Source organism: Lineus longissimus, chromosome 2, assembly GCF_910592395.1.
Source record: "Lineus longissimus chromosome 2, tnLinLong1.2, whole genome shotgun sequence".
NCBI classification, from domain to species: Eukaryota; Metazoa; Nemertea; class Pilidiophora; order Heteronemertea; family Lineidae; genus Lineus; species Lineus longissimus.
In genome coordinates, this window is record NC_088309.1 from 1448823 (window position 1) to 1466449 (window position 17627).

Sequence of the window (17627 nt, forward strand, 5' to 3'; positions counted from 1 at the left end):
CGATGTAACATTCAGTATCAAAAGTTCTTCACACTCTTGAGTTGTTTTATACAATCATGTACATGTAGTTACTTGATTAGTTATAATTGTCATGGAGGTATTACGAACAAATGTGAGGTACCATACCATATCGGACACTACGTGACATATGTAGGTCCACAGCTTATCAATTCCAACTCAAACCATTCGCATTACTGAGGGCAATATTACCCAGCTGTCTGCTGCCCAGTCACCTCCTATTTTACATGACATGTAGAATAGGCTGATTTACGTCACACAATATGCCCTGGAACCAGTGGAGGGGGTCTATAGCAAGCTTGCAGGTGTTGACCCACATGTCATTTATCATTAATACGCCAACCTAATTTGTTCGTTTTCAAACGAGGACCAGGTATGATGGCAAACAGGGGACTCAAGTTCTTGCGAGGAGGAGTGCGTCTTGCAAATACAGCACGGGAGCTTGAGCGACATGCTACGAAAGGATTGAAGGTAAATCTAGAAACACTTGACTCCGGAACTGTCCTTGAAATCAAAAGTCGTCTCGGCAGCCTGTGCAGCCGTCATGACTCTGGCGATGGGAGTCTCGCGCTCCTCTTAGAGCAGGAGCCAGAGAGGTCGAGGGTAGCTGAAAAGCTAACCAATTTTGTTAAGTATTTTGATATTCTATACATATCCGAGCTAATAGAAATGTACGTCTGGCTGGTCAGTTGTGGTGCATGGGTGTGGCCGTGGGGTCCACTGAAAGGCTGCCAAAAAATAAGCTAGATTAGCTCATCAGCTAACTGATTAAAATCAACTCCAACATGTTCGGTGTACCCCACGGTATCTTGAAATGTCGAATTTTCCGTCCGTTAAAATGGGACCGTGTTAACCGGCCATTGGTGTCTGAGGCAGGGTGTACACTAATAGTAGCAACATTTTACCAACATTTTACCAACATTTTTACAACAATTTTGCAACAAGCCCTTCAAGGCCCTGTGTACACTAGCAACAAAATTGCAACAAATTAGCAACATTTTTACAAATGTTGGTAAATTGTTGCAAACTTTTTAGTGGGAACAAAGGGAAATAGGTATTTTGGAGGGAAAATGGATGATTCCAAGGAGAGAAGATGTGTTTTGAGTGCTTCTGCAGCAATTTTAGCTGTCATTGTGGGCTCATCAGAGGCGGCGAGTGAAATAAACCAAAGAGACCCAGGCCCTGGATCAAAATGAGGGTGGATCATGGGGCATATCACTGCCTGTTAAAGGAGTTACGGCTGACTGCATGACAAGCCGTCATACAAAAACTTCCTGCGAATGGATGAAACTGCATTCGAAGAACTTCTTGAAAAGGTTTCACCACCCATTACAAAGCAAGACACTCACTTGAGAGTTGCCATACCAGCCGCTTGTTCAAGTCACATGACCTCAGGTAGATCACATGACCCAAATCCTGTTTCTGATTGGCTGAAGAGTTTGCAACATTTTTACACCATGCAACAAAGAATTGCATTGCATTTAATTTGCAACATTTTTACAACAATTTTACAACATGTTGTAAGACGCGTTTTGCTATGTACACACTATGCAACATTTTTGCAACATTTGTTGCAACCGCAAATGTTGTAAAAATGTTGCTAATATTTTACTAGTGTACACAGGCCTTTACTCAGTCACGTGTGAAATCTACATCTCTTCTTTTGTTCACCAACACAGCGCGTGCAACTCCATCGCATCGCTCATGATATTTCGATCGAGAAGTCAAAACCACTGCTGCCAAAACGGGGCACCGTGTCTGATAAGAGCTATATTGATTGTTATTGATAAGTGCGAGGCTGTTAAGGTCAATCATCATTTTTATTTCATTGTGAGGCTGTTTTAAAATGACTTTAATGTAGACTCTGGTGTAAGTTTACTTTATGTAATTAGTAGTTCATCGCAAAAAGACCGTCATCTGTTTTGTTTCATTTTGTAGATATTGTTAAGTCATCGGTTTGATGCCTGTGCGTCGGCGAGATTATTCCATCAGCCTAAACGATTCCAGCATGTACAATCCACGGAAATTCTTTGTGACGGCATTCAAGTGCAGAGTAGGTAGAATGGTGTGACATTAATTATAGGCCGGACGAGTATGGCAAGCCAGAGTGGACACAATTCGTATTTTATATCCTTATATATTGTTATTTTATGTGGATATATATTCATATTTTATGTCCATATATATTCCGACCAATCAGAATGAATTTCTTTATATGCACAATAATTCATTTCATATACACATAAATTCCATTTTATGTCCACATAAATTCAATTTTATGTCCACATAAAATCCGATTTTATGTCCATATAAATTAGATTATATCTACACATAAATTAGACCGGACGAATTTATCACCACATAAATTCCCATTTTATATGGACATAAAATCAGCCAATCAGAATGCCGCTTTATATGTGCTTATATATTCCACTTCCGTATTGAAAACGTCTACTTCCGTATTAGAATCGGTCACTTCCGTATTAAAATACTTTTGGCCAATGGGAACCATCGTTTCATTGGCGCGCGCAACTGAAACGATGGTTCCCATTGGCCAAAAGTATTTTAATACGGAAGTGACCGATTCTAATACGGAAGTAGAAGTTTTCAATACGGAAGTGGAATATATAAGCACATATAAAGCGGCATTCTGATTGGCTGATTTTATGTCCATATAAAATGGGAATTTATGTGGTGATAAATTCGTCCGGTCTAATTTATGTGTAGATATAATCTAATTTATATGGACATAAAATCGGATTTTATGTGGACATAAAATTGAATTTATGTGGACATAAAATGGAATTTATGTGTATATAAAATGAATTATTGTGCATATAAAGAAATTCATTCTGATTGGTCGGAATATATATGGACATAAAATATGAATATATATCCACATAAAATAACAATATATAAGGATATAAAATACGAATTGTGTCCACTCTGGCTTGCCATAGACGATTGACTCATTACTTGCACCAGACTATACCCTTCGCACGGATGAGGGAAATCCCTATTCGTGTCTCGATCACGGCCGAATGTCGCACCATTCGGTGAAATGATAGCACTTATCTTTCAACTTTCAAAGTGACCATACCATGGCATCAGGATTGCTGTTCTATGCACACAAAAAACTTGTTTTGACCGTGATTTCAAAAAGTGTCATTTTGTAGAGGAGGTTCAGAGGAGAATGAGAAAAAAAAAACTATTCCATTTATTTTAAGTTTCTCTCTATCCGACTAGGTGTGGAAATGGACGCCAAGAACTACCAGTTGGCCGTTAGGATGTCTGATGGAAAAACCCACCGGTTCCCCAATGTCTACCTCCGAGACCACTGCCCATGTCCTATCTGCTGGAATGAACTGTCACAGACCACGCAGCGCAGCATCTTAGACCAGGAGGTGAACATACAACCTGCCAACGTTAAGGTAAAATAAGTTATCATCCCATCGGAAAACTTGGTCACTTAGCAAGTCCGTTGTGTCGCCATTTAGTACCAACTGAATACGTTGATCGAATCACCATGCGAAATACCTGAAACAAATTTGAATGAAATAATATTGATAATATTCAGGTCCGCGAGAGCATGTGATTTGTATTGAAGTAAGGTAGGCGACGGACATCATTTTTATACATATTCACCCATTTATACATACATTCCATGTATTCATACATATCATATTTATTTCAATATCAGCATAGTAGTGGTTTGTCATGTGTGCTTTCATTCATATGGCATTCTTCAGGTTGCACCAGACGGAAACGCAATTGCAGTCACATGGCCTGATGGTCACGTGAGCCCTTACGGAGGTGATTGGTTGCATGAGAGGAGTTTCCATGAAGATGTACGTGAAAAGAGGTTGCAAAATATTCGCGAAAAACATCAATTCTGGGGCAGAGAAAGGCAGGATGATTTGGGCAACTTCGAATGGGACGAGGTATGATATTTCTACCCTGGTGGCTTGTGCCGTGTAATTGCTGCACCACAAGTATAGTATTTTTATACCCAATATATGTTCAATTCCACCTGCGGAACATGACCTTCGATGAATTGATACGTTACTCGGTAGGATGACTCCCCCCCCCCCCCCCGTAGTGCGATTTCCGAGTGAGTTGTACACCGAATTGGTTTTTTGCCATGCCTTAGCAAGTGCGGCACAATGACTTGCTCGAGAAATACATTTATTAATCAAAACATCCGAAAAAATACAGTTTTGGTTGGCTCTCAATTCAAAGTTAGCGGGCGCTTAGGAGCTCCCGCAAATATTCGACTGTTTGCGAGGCGGCTTGCGTGATTAATTTTGCGAGGCTTTTGTAAATACCACACAAACTTTGCAATTGCGTTGCGATAATTTTGCGTGGTCGCTTAAACTTGCGTGGTTTTTGCGATGTGTGGCTTTCATGAAATACGGCTTTGCGTGCTGCAAACTTTGCGAGCCTTTCATAAATATGGCCCCTGATTTCTAGTCATCCTCGTGTAACATATTTTGATATGGGTCGCAGGGGACATGTGTTCGTAATGGCCTTCATCAGTCTTGCAAAAGAAGTATTGTTTTGTACAGTCCTTCAAAAAAGTAAATGAACACACAAAAATCAAATTTTCTTGAAAACGGCTGGTGATAAATCGATGCGGTTTGCTGCATTTGATAGGGCATTTAGTTGTGCATCATGATATCTACCACTTGGAAATTTGCTATTTTACCTATAAGTCAATTTTTTCGATTTATGAAAGGTCCCAAAATCAACTTTTTTATCACGCATTTTTTGGGGGCAAATTTTATATTGACTGGAAGCTTCTGTTGAGTTATGAGTGAATATCTAAGAAATTCCACAGTTTTCACTTGAATCTGCAACTTATTAACCCATTTGTGCAAAAGGGTTTTGTTACCCGGTCTTTTACTGCGGAGATGCCCCCTTGATATTATTCACCTGGCCCAGACAACCGGAATCATGTCACCATTTCAATGGCCTTGTTTAATATGCCTATGAATATAGCTCTCCCAGGCCTGGATTTGGCAGCTGGACAATGGGTTCACCAATATTACTCTACCCTCGCGTTTACAATACATCAATGTTAACAACATTTCCACCCCCATTCAAAACCTCAGCCAATAAGGAATTAACACTCGGGCTGCATGTTGAAACTGACATAATTGGCTATGGTCGACTTCTCCAAAGTAATTCCAAAGTCAATAAACAAGGTGCAAAATTTTGACATAAAATGCTGTTTTCCCACCAATTAACACAAGATATTTTCATCACCTTGATGGGGACGTGGGTTTTTCATCATGGTGATTCATCCTATCAAGAAAAAGTACGAAAAAAATCGGAAACGAAAAAGTTGATTTTGGGGCCTTTTGTAAATCAATAAAAGTCGGTATTAGATAAAATGGCTAATTTTTATGTGGTAGATACCATGATGCACAACTAAATGTCCTATCAAATGCAGCAAACCGAATCGATTTATCACCAGCCGTTTTCAAGAAAATTTGATTTTTGTGTGTCCATTTACTTTTTTGAAGGACTGTACATACATGTAATCGCACGAGCTAGCCGTTTATACAAAAGCAAAGTCACAAATAACACTTAGCTGGAAGTTTAGTTTTGTTTTTACATATATAGTGTTTTTCATATCGTTCATGGCCGAAGGTACCAAGTTGAACTTGGGAATATGGCCAGGTCACATGATATACACAAAAGATAGTGCAACATGTCATTAGGACGATAGTGTTGACAATTGTTTAATTAGCCCCTGGTTTTGGAATTCTGGAAAAGGCATATTTGTTTCAAATAATACCCGTCTTGCGTTCTAGTTGATAAGCAACGATGGCGCATTTCTTAACTGGCTCCTGGATATCAAGAAGTATGGGCTTGTTCTCATAAAGAACGCTCCATCAGAGCTTGAGGCGATCAACATGATTGGTGCCAAGGTGGCCCACTTCAGACAAAATCACCACGGGTAAGTTGTTTCATCTCGGAAGTGTGTTCCCTTTTGTACCGATCGTTACTCAAAGTCCCCAATCCAAGGAGCACTGGCCGAACATGGCTAGTTAGCATATAAAAGCGAAATTGGGTATTTTGATACCTGGCGGACGTGAAGAACTAAATATTGGTGGACGGGGTATAAACATCATCAATCTTTCTTCGTTTTGTTTCTTCACAGGGCTACATACACTGTTCGAAATAAGAATGACAGTAACACTAGTGACCTTGCGTACACAAGCGTTGAATTAGAACTTCACGCAGACCTTGTATATTACGACCACGTGCCCGGGGTGAGCATAATATTTTCGATTCGAACCGTGTTGCATTGATAGATTGCAGGAAGGATCCCCGCGGTTTTTTTCCTTAACAAGACACTTGTCCTTCGAATGAGACAGCAGTAAAACTGTGGCTCCGGTACCTGTTGTTGTCTTTGCAACTACAGTTAAAAGTGAGAAAAGTAGTAGCTTGCGATGGATTGACTACCTCTGGCCGAAGCCGGAATCACTATAGCCAATCCTATTGGCGCCAACCCATGTATCACTTAAAAATGATCACTTGATCGTACTAAGTAACAAGAAAGCAGTTTGTATACTTGAAATACGTTTTGGAAACAACTTTGATCAGATTTATAGACAAACAACGGCGTGTTGTGACTTAAGAGCGTATGGAAGTTAATGGGATGAGCCAAGGCATAAGAGAGGCGTACCGAGTAGAAAACCCTGAAGCGAGAAGGAGGTGATGATCACTCGATCCATTCCTTTTCTTTCAGATCCTACTCCTGCACTGTCTCGATAATACGGCCACCGGTGGTGAAGGTACATACTCTGACGCATCGTATGCGGCCATGCAACTCAAGAGATTGCGGCCAGACATGTTTAAGGTGCTTACAGAGACGCTGGTCGATTTTAAAGACGTTTGTGATGAGCATGTAGTTTACAGAGCAGACAAAAGGTCCAGACATCCAGTCATCAAGTGAGTATGATAATAAGCGCGCCGCAGAAAAGCCTTCGCGAAGCGCTACTATGGTTAACGTGCATACGACGTATCCAATGTAAACAATGTTTCTCGAGTCCATGGATTCGTTTCAAATGGTTTAAATTTGACTTAAAATGGCCGCCAGAAGAGATAAACGCGCGAATGAAGCAACTCGACTATTCTGAGCTCCGAGAGAGAACCACACGATTATTCTCACTGTTTTTTAATCAAACTTCAATTTCTGGGGGTTTGCCCCCCCGACATATGTGTTTTGATTTTTGATACTTTAGTGACAATATCCAAAAGATGCTTAAAATGGATATGATCCCGAAATAATGAAGCAAAAGACGGGCAGGCGTTCGAGAAAAAAAAATTTATTTTGAGATTTCAATAAACCTTTTGAACGAATTCCACATGGGCCGTGGTGGAATCCGAAGACACCTTAAGGAGGAATGTATGTTGTTATGGGGTACCATTGGTTTTGCAGATCTTCTGTTTTTTTCTAAAGAATAATCAATATTCGCTAGCAGGCTTTTTATGCTCCCAGGTATGAAGAGGGTTCTATGTTCTTCAGGTTCTTTGTTCATCAGTCTGGTGTTCCTCAAGAGTCAAGTGTCTTCAAGTCTCTTGGCCTGCAAAAACCCTTTCCAACCAATTTTTTATGCATTAACCATTCGGCAACATGTTGGTGGGGGAAAAACCTGATCCCTGACCCCTTGAATTGGTTGCCCAGGTACGACCACAAGCAATTGTCTCAAGGTAGCCACCAGTACGACCTCTTGGGAGTCTTGCCAATATCATGTCAGTGAAAAGGAAGGGTAATGATGGTTGAGGGTTGCAGTTAGGGTACCATCAAAGGAGTACCTCTTCCTCGCTCTGGGTTAAACGTGTCAAAGGACTGCACCATCGTGAAGGTTTGGGAGTTCCACTCGAGCGTCCCAGGGTAAGCAGCTCGGAAGGACTTATTGAGAAGCCAATAGGGGGTTTGAGGGGCCTTCCCCCCAATGCACTGGCTAAAACATGTCAGAAGGACTGGGGTGGGGGGGGGGGGAGGGGCTCTCCATGGCGACAGTTGCGCGAGTTCAATAGAGCTTGCACTTTACATTAGAATCTGCCAGAGTCCCAGAATAGTCTGGACACCTTTCGGGGGGGGGGGGACATTTTCCATTTCTTTGCCGGCTATTATGACGATGGAGTTGAGTTACTGCTAATGCGATACACGGAGAAAACTGTCTATCAAAACAAAAAATTGGCGGAAGGAACTATAGCAGGGTCCCAACCAGGGGGTTTGGGGGGTTTCCCCCCAACCTTTATTTAGTGCATAGTGTACGGTTTCGCTTTTATTACTTCAAGTAAATGGTTAGCAAGAAACACTCGATAGATTGTAATGTCAAAGATACAGTGTGTGTTTACTGCAGAACAATCCCACGTTGTCACATGTAAGTAGTATCATAAACAATATGTCTTCAAGTTGATTACCAAAAATGATGCCTGTATTTTCCCAGATGCTGATACTGATGATGATAATGATGATTATAAACACTATGGTTCGTCCAGTATAGCTTTTTGATACCGCATGGACTGACAGAGGACCAGTACTGGGTTCGGCAACCTTTTTATAGGCCCCTTTAGAGTAGGACGTGTTTATGATAATTAAAAGAAACAAAAAACAAATCTGGATTGGCTCGTCCCAGCAAAAAAAACACATGAATTTCTTTTACGGATATTTCAGACTTGACGAGAATGGAGATGTTGCTGCTGTGCATTTCAACCACTGTGCTCTGGACAGCTTGATGACTATACCGTTAGACAAGGTGAAACTTTGGTACGAAGCTTTTCGGATGCTGGCCGACATTTTGGTTAAACCCGAAAATCTGGTGCAATATCGACTGAGGAAAGGTTAGTTGCCGTAAAGTCTGTTTATGTGTTTAGTAATAAACTTTACTTTTGATTTTGATATCAACAGCATGCACAATTTCTCTTATCAACACTCTGTTTTGATATCAATATGATAACATAAAATGTTTACCAAGAATATGTTTTTTTTCTGATAGGTGACATTATAGCATTCGACAACTACAAAGTCCTCCATGGTCGCAGGAAGATCGAATCAGACGGCGAGAGGTATCTCCATGGAGCTGTCCTCGACTGGGATACGGTCAACTCAAGGATAAGAGTCTTAAGAAAGGAACTCGGCATCAAAGAACAGTGATCGAAGTGTGGCGCCCGCCTTTCCTAAACCTTAGGAATTAAGTACATTTACAGACAGATCAAATGAAGTAACGTCCTCTTGAAAAATCTTGTTAACTCACAACGGCGGTGCTCGATTGAAAAATAAATTTGTTGAATAAGTTTCTTCAGTATTCTTCAGTAATCCTTTTTTATTGAGCCCAGTGATTAGGATATGGTTGATATAGAGCTGTTTCACGTGACGTCATCACCTGCCATGCTGGAGGGCCAGACAAAAGAAAGCAAGCCCAAATGACCATGACAGCATTTGATTTAGTTAAGTCAGGTATGACAAGTCATTGTTCTGCCAACGCTCTGCATGCCTGATCATTGATCAGTGCACGTTCTATTTGAAGTAAATTGATATCTCGGTGGTGGTGTAACCTGGGCCTGCTCAGAACAAGTCACGAATCGGATGGTGAGAGGTATTGATGAGGCAATGAACATTGGGATAACCTTCGCCTAGCGGTGTCTCTCGAGCAGGTAATGCCATCTACAATGTACTTGGCTTTCTGTTTTGCCATACGCCAGATCATAGAAAGATCACATTCTGGCCGAGAGACAAAATTAATTGGTTAATGGAGGATAAAATCATGCACTAATACATGTAATATATATAAGTGGAAGTGAAAGAAAGTTACAATATTTGAAAAATTCGTTCAATACATATTGATCAACAAAGTTAAATACAAATTTTAAATGATTGTGAAGATCAATATGATTAGTATACCCAGGCTATTGTACTTATCACACTGATTTTCGCTGGATCATGTCGATAGCAATAGCTTGCAGCATATCAATCTATTATTGACCAAGGCGCGCTTGTCAACCAGAGCATCCACTGCTTGCATCTTAAAGTAAACCTTTCATTTGGAGGCTGGACTTTCTGAACTGGGACTTTCATCCGGACAAAACCTGATATCATCGACCTCCACGAAACGTCGTTCAGGGTAGACGATAGACCTAAACCGGCAATGGCAATCAAACGAAATGTTTACGTAGTTTTCTTTATCACTTATGGACAATGAACTTTCATGCGGTGTGGCCCCTGGGCAAGCTCCACGGAGGGAGGGACCTCTCTGGGGACGGGTTTAACTTGCTCTCCCATGGTTGCGATTACGCGGAAGGGCCAGATGGCTTGCCGTACTCCTCTCACAAGGTAAAGACAAATCACGGCAATTCATATTTATCTGTAAGAAATAACCAACTATTCCCTGCAATAGAAAATGAGTTCACGTTTTTGTTGTATTTCCTCTACGAAACAATACAGCCACATCCAAAAACGTTGCGTGTTTTATTTGATTTCCGATCTCCTGATGGCCAGACTAGTTGTCTTAAACCTTGGTCCTGTATGAAGATGCATGCGTTCATTGAGACGAATAATATGTTAACTGTATACTGTACGTATTGTAGAGTTCAAATCACTGTTAAGTTGCAGGAGCCAAACCAATGGTATTTTATTACCATAGCGCGTAGCATAAGTCAGGGTTTGTTAGAGATATCCGTTGATGGCGTTTTTGAAGGTTATGATAAACGTAGATGTTTTGCTTTGGGAGGGGTGGCAAACACACTATTTATAGGCAATAATCCATATCGAGGCTCGGGAGCAGACGAGGGAAGCGCGCATCGCCTAGCGTGTTTTGATATTTATGATCGATTTTTGACTAGGAGTGAAGTGTTGGATAGACAGATGGTTTGTCTTGGACGCGGTAATAACAACATACACGTTATTTAATCCATTCATAAGTTAAATAATACATACGCAGGGAACGACTTGTCTTTAATTTATTTCTCTAAAACAAACCATTTGAGACGAACCAAAATACTTGAACACGAGCGTCTTCCCAGAAGTAGAATGTCATTCGATGCTCAAAAATACAAAAATGACATTGCAATGTTCTTCTCTACACCTATTACGCTCATAAAATGAAACAATGGCGACCATCCACTAAGAAATTGCCATCATTTGCACGGAGTGTGTACGCCCACCGACGCCAATGATGTCTAGTATAGAGAGGTTCTTGACTGGTGCGTTGACGCTTTTATATACAACCAATGTAACATCCATTATATCTTTAGGTCGAGCATTCAAACGGGAGAGACATCATTGTCAACGAAATATACCTACATCGTTCGTAATAAACACTGACTTTAGACTCCTCTGTATCAATCATTGCATACATCACCCAAGATGTAAACATGCATACATCTTTGTCGTTGGAATTAACGGTCCAGCTTGCGAAGTGACCAAAAGTAGTGCAAAGTCGTGGTGTGAGAAATGGTCCTTCATGCCATGAGGGCTTGCGCATGGTTTTGTTGATACTTAGACGCTATTTAGTGATTTTGGTGCTTCTGTTTCACATTGGCCTGTTACAAGTAAAGTACGGCCTTTTGCACATGCGCCCTTCAACCGGTTAAAAGGGTCTACAGCATTTTTTCTGATTGTGTAATCGGGCATCTGGAGTAATCAAATTGTGAGGCAATCAAACACACCTTTATTAATTTTCGTATAACGGTACAAGATATCCAATTAATAGGACCTCGCATTTTGTCAATGTGTCAATGTGTGCCAGAATGCAGCGGCATTGACCACCAACATGGCATCAAGCTCATCCGAACACTTTAATAAAGGACGCTTGATTAAGAAAGCGACAAGCAGGTGCAGGATGAATTTTGGAGTACGAACTGGAACTTAAGACAATTCTGGTTTCGCGATACTTACTGCTCAAATATGCCAAATACGTGGCGAAATTAATAGGTAAGGGTTTAAAAACATCGGTGTCAGTTTTGCATAACCATGGGCCCTGGTTCCTTCGAAACACAGGAACTGACGAAACACAGAAACTCATAGTCCAATGAGTTTCGTCAGTTTCTGTTCTCAACAAAAGTGTTTCTGAACACTTTTGTTCTCAAGAGTCGATTGATTTTCACTCACATGATTGAGCCTTACAAGTTTCTATATACAATATCCATCATCAATAATTCGCTTCAAAGAAACAACATTTGATGAAATGTGAAATGTCACTTTTTTCTCCATTTGGCTGTACTTCTCCGTTTGCTGCACTGTAAAATCACCCGGTTAAGAAATAAAGACAAGGTCGTCTGCTATTACAAAAGAATAGTAATACCTTTTATTCATCATTTGGGTAAGAGGTACCTTTGCCCAACAACTTTGCAATCTTAATGTTAACATAAAAGTAAACTGTATTGCATAATCAATGTGCGATGGTATGAAAGAGACGTTTCGGCTACGATCTGCTGCAGATTTCACTTGATGCAAGTTCACGACATTAGAAACACTTCGTACACTTTTGAGTTGTCTCATCAGCATTTTGAAAAGATATGAAATAAATACGCAGGTTACATTCACATATAAAATACAAATAAATTTATACCATGCATTACTGTTGTATTCTGCCTACCTCTTTCAAAATATCAATATCGCAAAATGTGTCACCTGGTAATTGCAGGATATCACCACTACAATTCTTAGGGTACACATGTACATTAAATTGATTAACATTTGGTCATGCATACACGGCAATAGTGCAATCTAAACGAAACTAGCACTAGACCATGACGTCATCATGAAAAGGCAGGCATGAGCGATGTTTGTCCGTCCTCTCTTCGTTCATCTTCTAAGACGATCGCGTACAGCCTATCCTTCCTTCTACACACAGTTGTATGAGCAGCCGAGTGGCTCATTCGGAATTTGAATGTTAACCAAGATACATCACTTCACAACATCGGCCATTGCCGAAATACTGTGTTTGAAGGACCGACGCCCGTACAAGGTTCCTGGAAGCATGTTGTGCTTGAAGACGACACCAACTGAATGTAAGTGGAATCTGTCACTCCCGTGTTTCTGTCAAACAACAGTGTGTTAGGCTTAGCACAATCGATTCCCTCTCAATTACAACTCATACCGCCCATCCAAACGGGCAGATGTAAAATCTAAATTTCTTTTGGTCAAAGTGTCCGACCTCACCAAGACTTGTTTACCCCATAGACAGATTCCACCACGCATGCCTCTGTGATTCCATTAACAATACTGTTTATGCTCAGAAGAATAAGTAGCTGCAGATTAAGTAGCTGCATTAACTCAGTTATCTGTTCCGGATTCTATGACCTTTTTCGAACTTAGCAGTAGCATGGATGTAAAGCATCCGTGGCAGTAGACGTTTCTCGTCGTTCATTAACAGTAACATATGGACTGTATAGAGGGCAACATTGGCTGCCTACATACATTGAAATGGTTTCGATATTGATCTTGGTTCCATAGCCATATATCTTTCTAAACAGGAAAGGAGAAACTAACTGGCTGTACGAGGGACTAATATGTTCTCCCACTGCTCCACACTGCCGTATGGAGAGGCAAAACCACCATCGGTTCTACGAAAACCCTGGATAGCATTGATATGTTACACCATTCATTTGCAAATTTTGGGCCAGAATACAGGATTTCATCAAAGTAAACTACTTTCCATGACATAAGTTAGACAAAACTTCTTATCACATTGGAACAGGATCACTGACACACATCCTCCCAACAAATTGCCCGGTCTTTTGAAGGAATTGTGAAAGCAATACTCTGTGTACAAGATTGAACAGCATCTAAAGCAGTATCCTCACAAAGTGTTTCCAGAACTGAATTAGTTACAAATCCAAGATACATTATCATATCACTTTTATTCCAATAGCTCTGGTTTCCCACACATATGCTATGGAGTTATTAGACAATGGGTCGTACGAATAAATTGGGCACCAGAGACTTTCGTGAGTATCGCAAATGTCTCGATCAATCGGCCAGCAGCGTTCAACTTGATACAAGCAAAGCAAGTGGTTCGGACAATTCGTATCCTAGGTTTCTACAAGCCAGTGCCCCAGCAATAGCAGCCTCTTGTATAGTCACATGTTTAATGTGTCAATGCAGAGTGGTCTATTGCCTTCTGACTGGAAGTCAAGTAATGTAGTTCCTGTTCACAAAAAAGGTTACAAGCAACATACAGTGGAACCTCCCTTAGCGGACCGTATTTACTTTCTATTGAGGGTGTACAACGAAGAGTAACAAAACAAATATTAGGTGGTGATCACCCCTATCAGGTTAGGCTTGGACTGCTTGGTTTACTGCCACTTTCCTTTCGACGAGAGCTAGGCGATGTTGTATTTGTGTGCCATTGTTTGCTTGGAAATACTGTTTTATCTCAAACTCATGCCCCAGACGTGACTTTTACTACGCGTTGGGGTGATGATCTTATCCTCCCGTGTCCACGTTTTAAAACAGAGACTTTTGTGGCAAGCTCATTCGTTGGGGTTGGAAAAATCTGGAATGCGCTTCCATTTGATATCAGGCAGTCTCTCCTGCTTGACGTTGAAGGGAAGAGCATTCGCCAAAAACTTCATCATGTATACCTTGTGTTTTATTCTGAACTAAAATTATTTTATGGACATAATGTAAGAGGTCATAGCGACCTGTTTTATCATCCATTTATGTTTATATTTTTATAATAAAAGCTGTTTATTAAATTAAATTAAATTAACCACATCAAGCTGTTGTCCGTTGGTCCATGCAGGTTGAAGATCCAACTGGCTAACCTTAATTACACTAATAAAAGGATTCATAACGGAATATTGTTTATCTTTTATATACAATATTGGTGTCGCAGTCATTACATACAGGAATTAAACCACTTAGCAACTCAGCATTTCTTACCCGTTTGCCTAACGTCATGCATACATGTATTAATGCAAGTACAAGTATAAGTGACCCATTGAAATACTGGTGTTCAAAATAAAATTTGAATAATCTTTTTAAATACAAAAGTAAGGAGACCTACAAGACCATGCCGAAATTCAAAGTGTTACAAAATCCACTAGGTGTTCTTTTAGGCTTAAACGAGAAGAAAATAGGATTATTACATGAAAGTATAATAAAAACGACTGAGGTCGGAACAAATTCAATGAAAGATACACGTAGTAGTAGAAGCCGTGATACACGCAGTGCTAGTGAAGTCGAAGATATAGCAGTCTTCAAATAGTTGACAAGTCAGACAACAAACACGATAGTCAATTCGATATCGCCTGTTTGCAACAATCTAATCAGCAATGATATAATCAGCATTTAATTTCGAGGAATAGCTATCATTTCGTTTTATTTTTTCCGTGCTGGCTTAGCACACGGCGGTGAAGTACAGCTTTTTTTCTTCGAAAAAAAGCAAAGCCATCTTCTAAAAATTTCGATAATTAGTTTTTCTCGACTTCTTAAATTGTTTTAGCAACAAGAATTTGAATAAAAGCTATGGTTCGTGGATAGTGAAGACAAGATAAATTTAAAGTTACACATCTTTAAATATGACGAAAAGTCAATGTCAAATAATAAATTATGTGTACTGTATTGAGAGACGAAGGGAATTATATTAGAGTCATTGACAACAACAAAAAGTGTAGTAAGTGTTGAAAATTCGAACAAAATCTACTACCTAAACCGTGCAAAGTTTCACACAAAAGGATGTGTTCCCCGAGTTCCGATAACTACTCTTGTGGAGCCGCCACCTGCACACAGATTGAAATATTGCGATTGACACTTATTTTTTAATACATGGTTCCTGGATGACTCAAATTTTGTTTATACAGAGATTGTAGTATGCGGAAATCGGAGAACATCGGACCACTTTTGAAAAGATGACACCACGATAACACTACGAACGAACTAATGGTAAATAAGTCGTTTGTACATTGTACTAACTATAATGTATAATTGAAAAATCCGAAGTGTATACACACAATCATCAGACGTGTACGCTTTTTGGGGATTACAGTTGAAACTGTGTGAAAAAGAGACATACACCACACATACATCGTTGACCATTCTTGCTTGTTTATGACATATCATGAGTATAGATCTGTCTCAATTTATGAATGATTAATCTCACTATTTTGCATCAGGTTAATAGTTGACCACTTTGAAATAGAGGATAGGTTGTGCTTCTATCAGAGAAACTCGAAGACGGTCACTTCATCGCTGGAAGACTGTCCATATCTTTTCATAGGAGCATGACGCCCACTTTCACTTTGAAGTGATTTCTGTACATCTATATACAAGTCAAATGAATAAACTGCAATTTGTAATACCTCTTACTCAACTTGGAATAAACTATTATAAAGAATGCAAGATATATATTAGTCAAGGATATTTACAGTTGAAGTGTTGTAATAAAACCAGTCTTCCAACAAATTGTACAATATTTACAAAAATTAAAAATATTCTGCATTCATCACTGAGGCAACCGTTGCTATGAAACACTGCCATTATAACAGTTACTATATTGACACGGCCCTTTTTACACACACTAGCATCCATTGGCATACAGACAAGTCAAAGTGGTAAGAATCCGCCAGCCATTCGCAGATCCGGCTCAAACACTCGGTATCTTACGGACTGGGAATCACAAGGTCTACCACCACTTCTTTGACTCCATCCTACATCTGCATGAAGTGGACATCCCCAAACTTAGTCTGAGCCATTGGTACCCTCGGTTCGTCAATATGAAGAGCCTACACGATGGATGAGTCCGGTAGCAAACCATGCTCGCACAATGGATGAAGTAAAAAACACGCGGTTTGAAGGCGATGTTCTTTAGTCATCATTCAAAGTTTGCGGCATGGCTGGTCGTTTATCATACAATGTAGGCGCCTGCAGGATGATTCCCAAAGTACCAACAACACAGGCTGTCGTGAAGATCCACAGGAAAAGTCGGTCTAGCACCATTGCTACGTATTTCCAGTCCTCCTTAATCTGAAATATTAATTTGGAAGACTTTATACTGGAGTTATCACGAATCGTGATGAGGCGACTTTCAACCTGTGGCCACGTCACATTCCGAAATGGGAGTTTCGATTTCGGATGTCGACTCCGCCGCTATTTTCCGCCTCAAATTACCACAAAATACCACAATTGATTTTGTCGTGAAGTTGTCTTAGAGAGGTAACAGCCATTTTCTTGTTCCTTTTTTCATTTCTAATAATAAAAATCATTAACATATTTTATTTTATTTAGCATGCTTCAAGTTTTGTGGTTTCGTATAATCTGATTTATCTTTTTTCAGCACGTATCCAATTTTTGGTTCATTCTCATATTTGATTATTAACTGAAACAATCTCTTGAACCAAAATAAAATTCCCCGAATTTATATCTTGTCCTAGCGCATAAAAAGGTTACTAGTGATAAGGATGACTACTATTAGGCTGTTATGGACTCAACCGATACAAACCTAAAGAAAGACGACTATATCATATCTATGCGTTGGTAATCACGCCATACTTTTACCCTATTTTCGGGGCCGTTTGAAAGCTACCTGATTTCATTCGCATTCGAAAAGCATGAATGAAACTCATATATCATTTTTTCATGTGGTATA

At 40.0% G+C, this 17627-nt stretch overlaps 2 protein-coding genes across 3 annotated transcripts in view; one reads left to right on the forward strand and one right to left on the reverse strand.

Moving 5' to 3' along the window:
- Positions 1–269: 269 nt before the first annotated feature.
- LOC135483483 (gamma-butyrobetaine dioxygenase-like) lies at positions 270–9341 on the forward strand. Its single transcript, XM_064764437.1, has 9 exons — positions 270–489; positions 1957–2071; positions 3265–3449; positions 3768–3959; positions 5835–5980; positions 6185–6296; positions 6776–6978; positions 8714–8880; positions 9036–9341. The coding sequence occupies exons 1-9, from the start codon at positions 394–396 to the stop codon at positions 9191–9193; spliced, it is 1374 nt and encodes a 457-aa protein (XP_064620507.1). The 5' UTR covers positions 270–393; the 3' UTR covers positions 9194–9341.
- Positions 9342–12313: 2972 nt separating this feature from the next.
- LOC135500655 (acetylcholine receptor subunit alpha-like) overlaps positions 12314–17627 on the reverse strand; it is a 66006-nt gene continuing 60692 nt past the window's right edge. For both annotated transcript variants that reach the window (XM_064792254.1, XM_064792244.1), the window contains exon 7: positions 12314–17005. In XM_064792254.1, the coding sequence (XP_064648324.1) occupies positions 16847–17005 (159 nt within the window). In that variant the 3' untranslated portion in view covers positions 12314–16846. The remainder of the gene's footprint in view (positions 17006–17627) is intronic.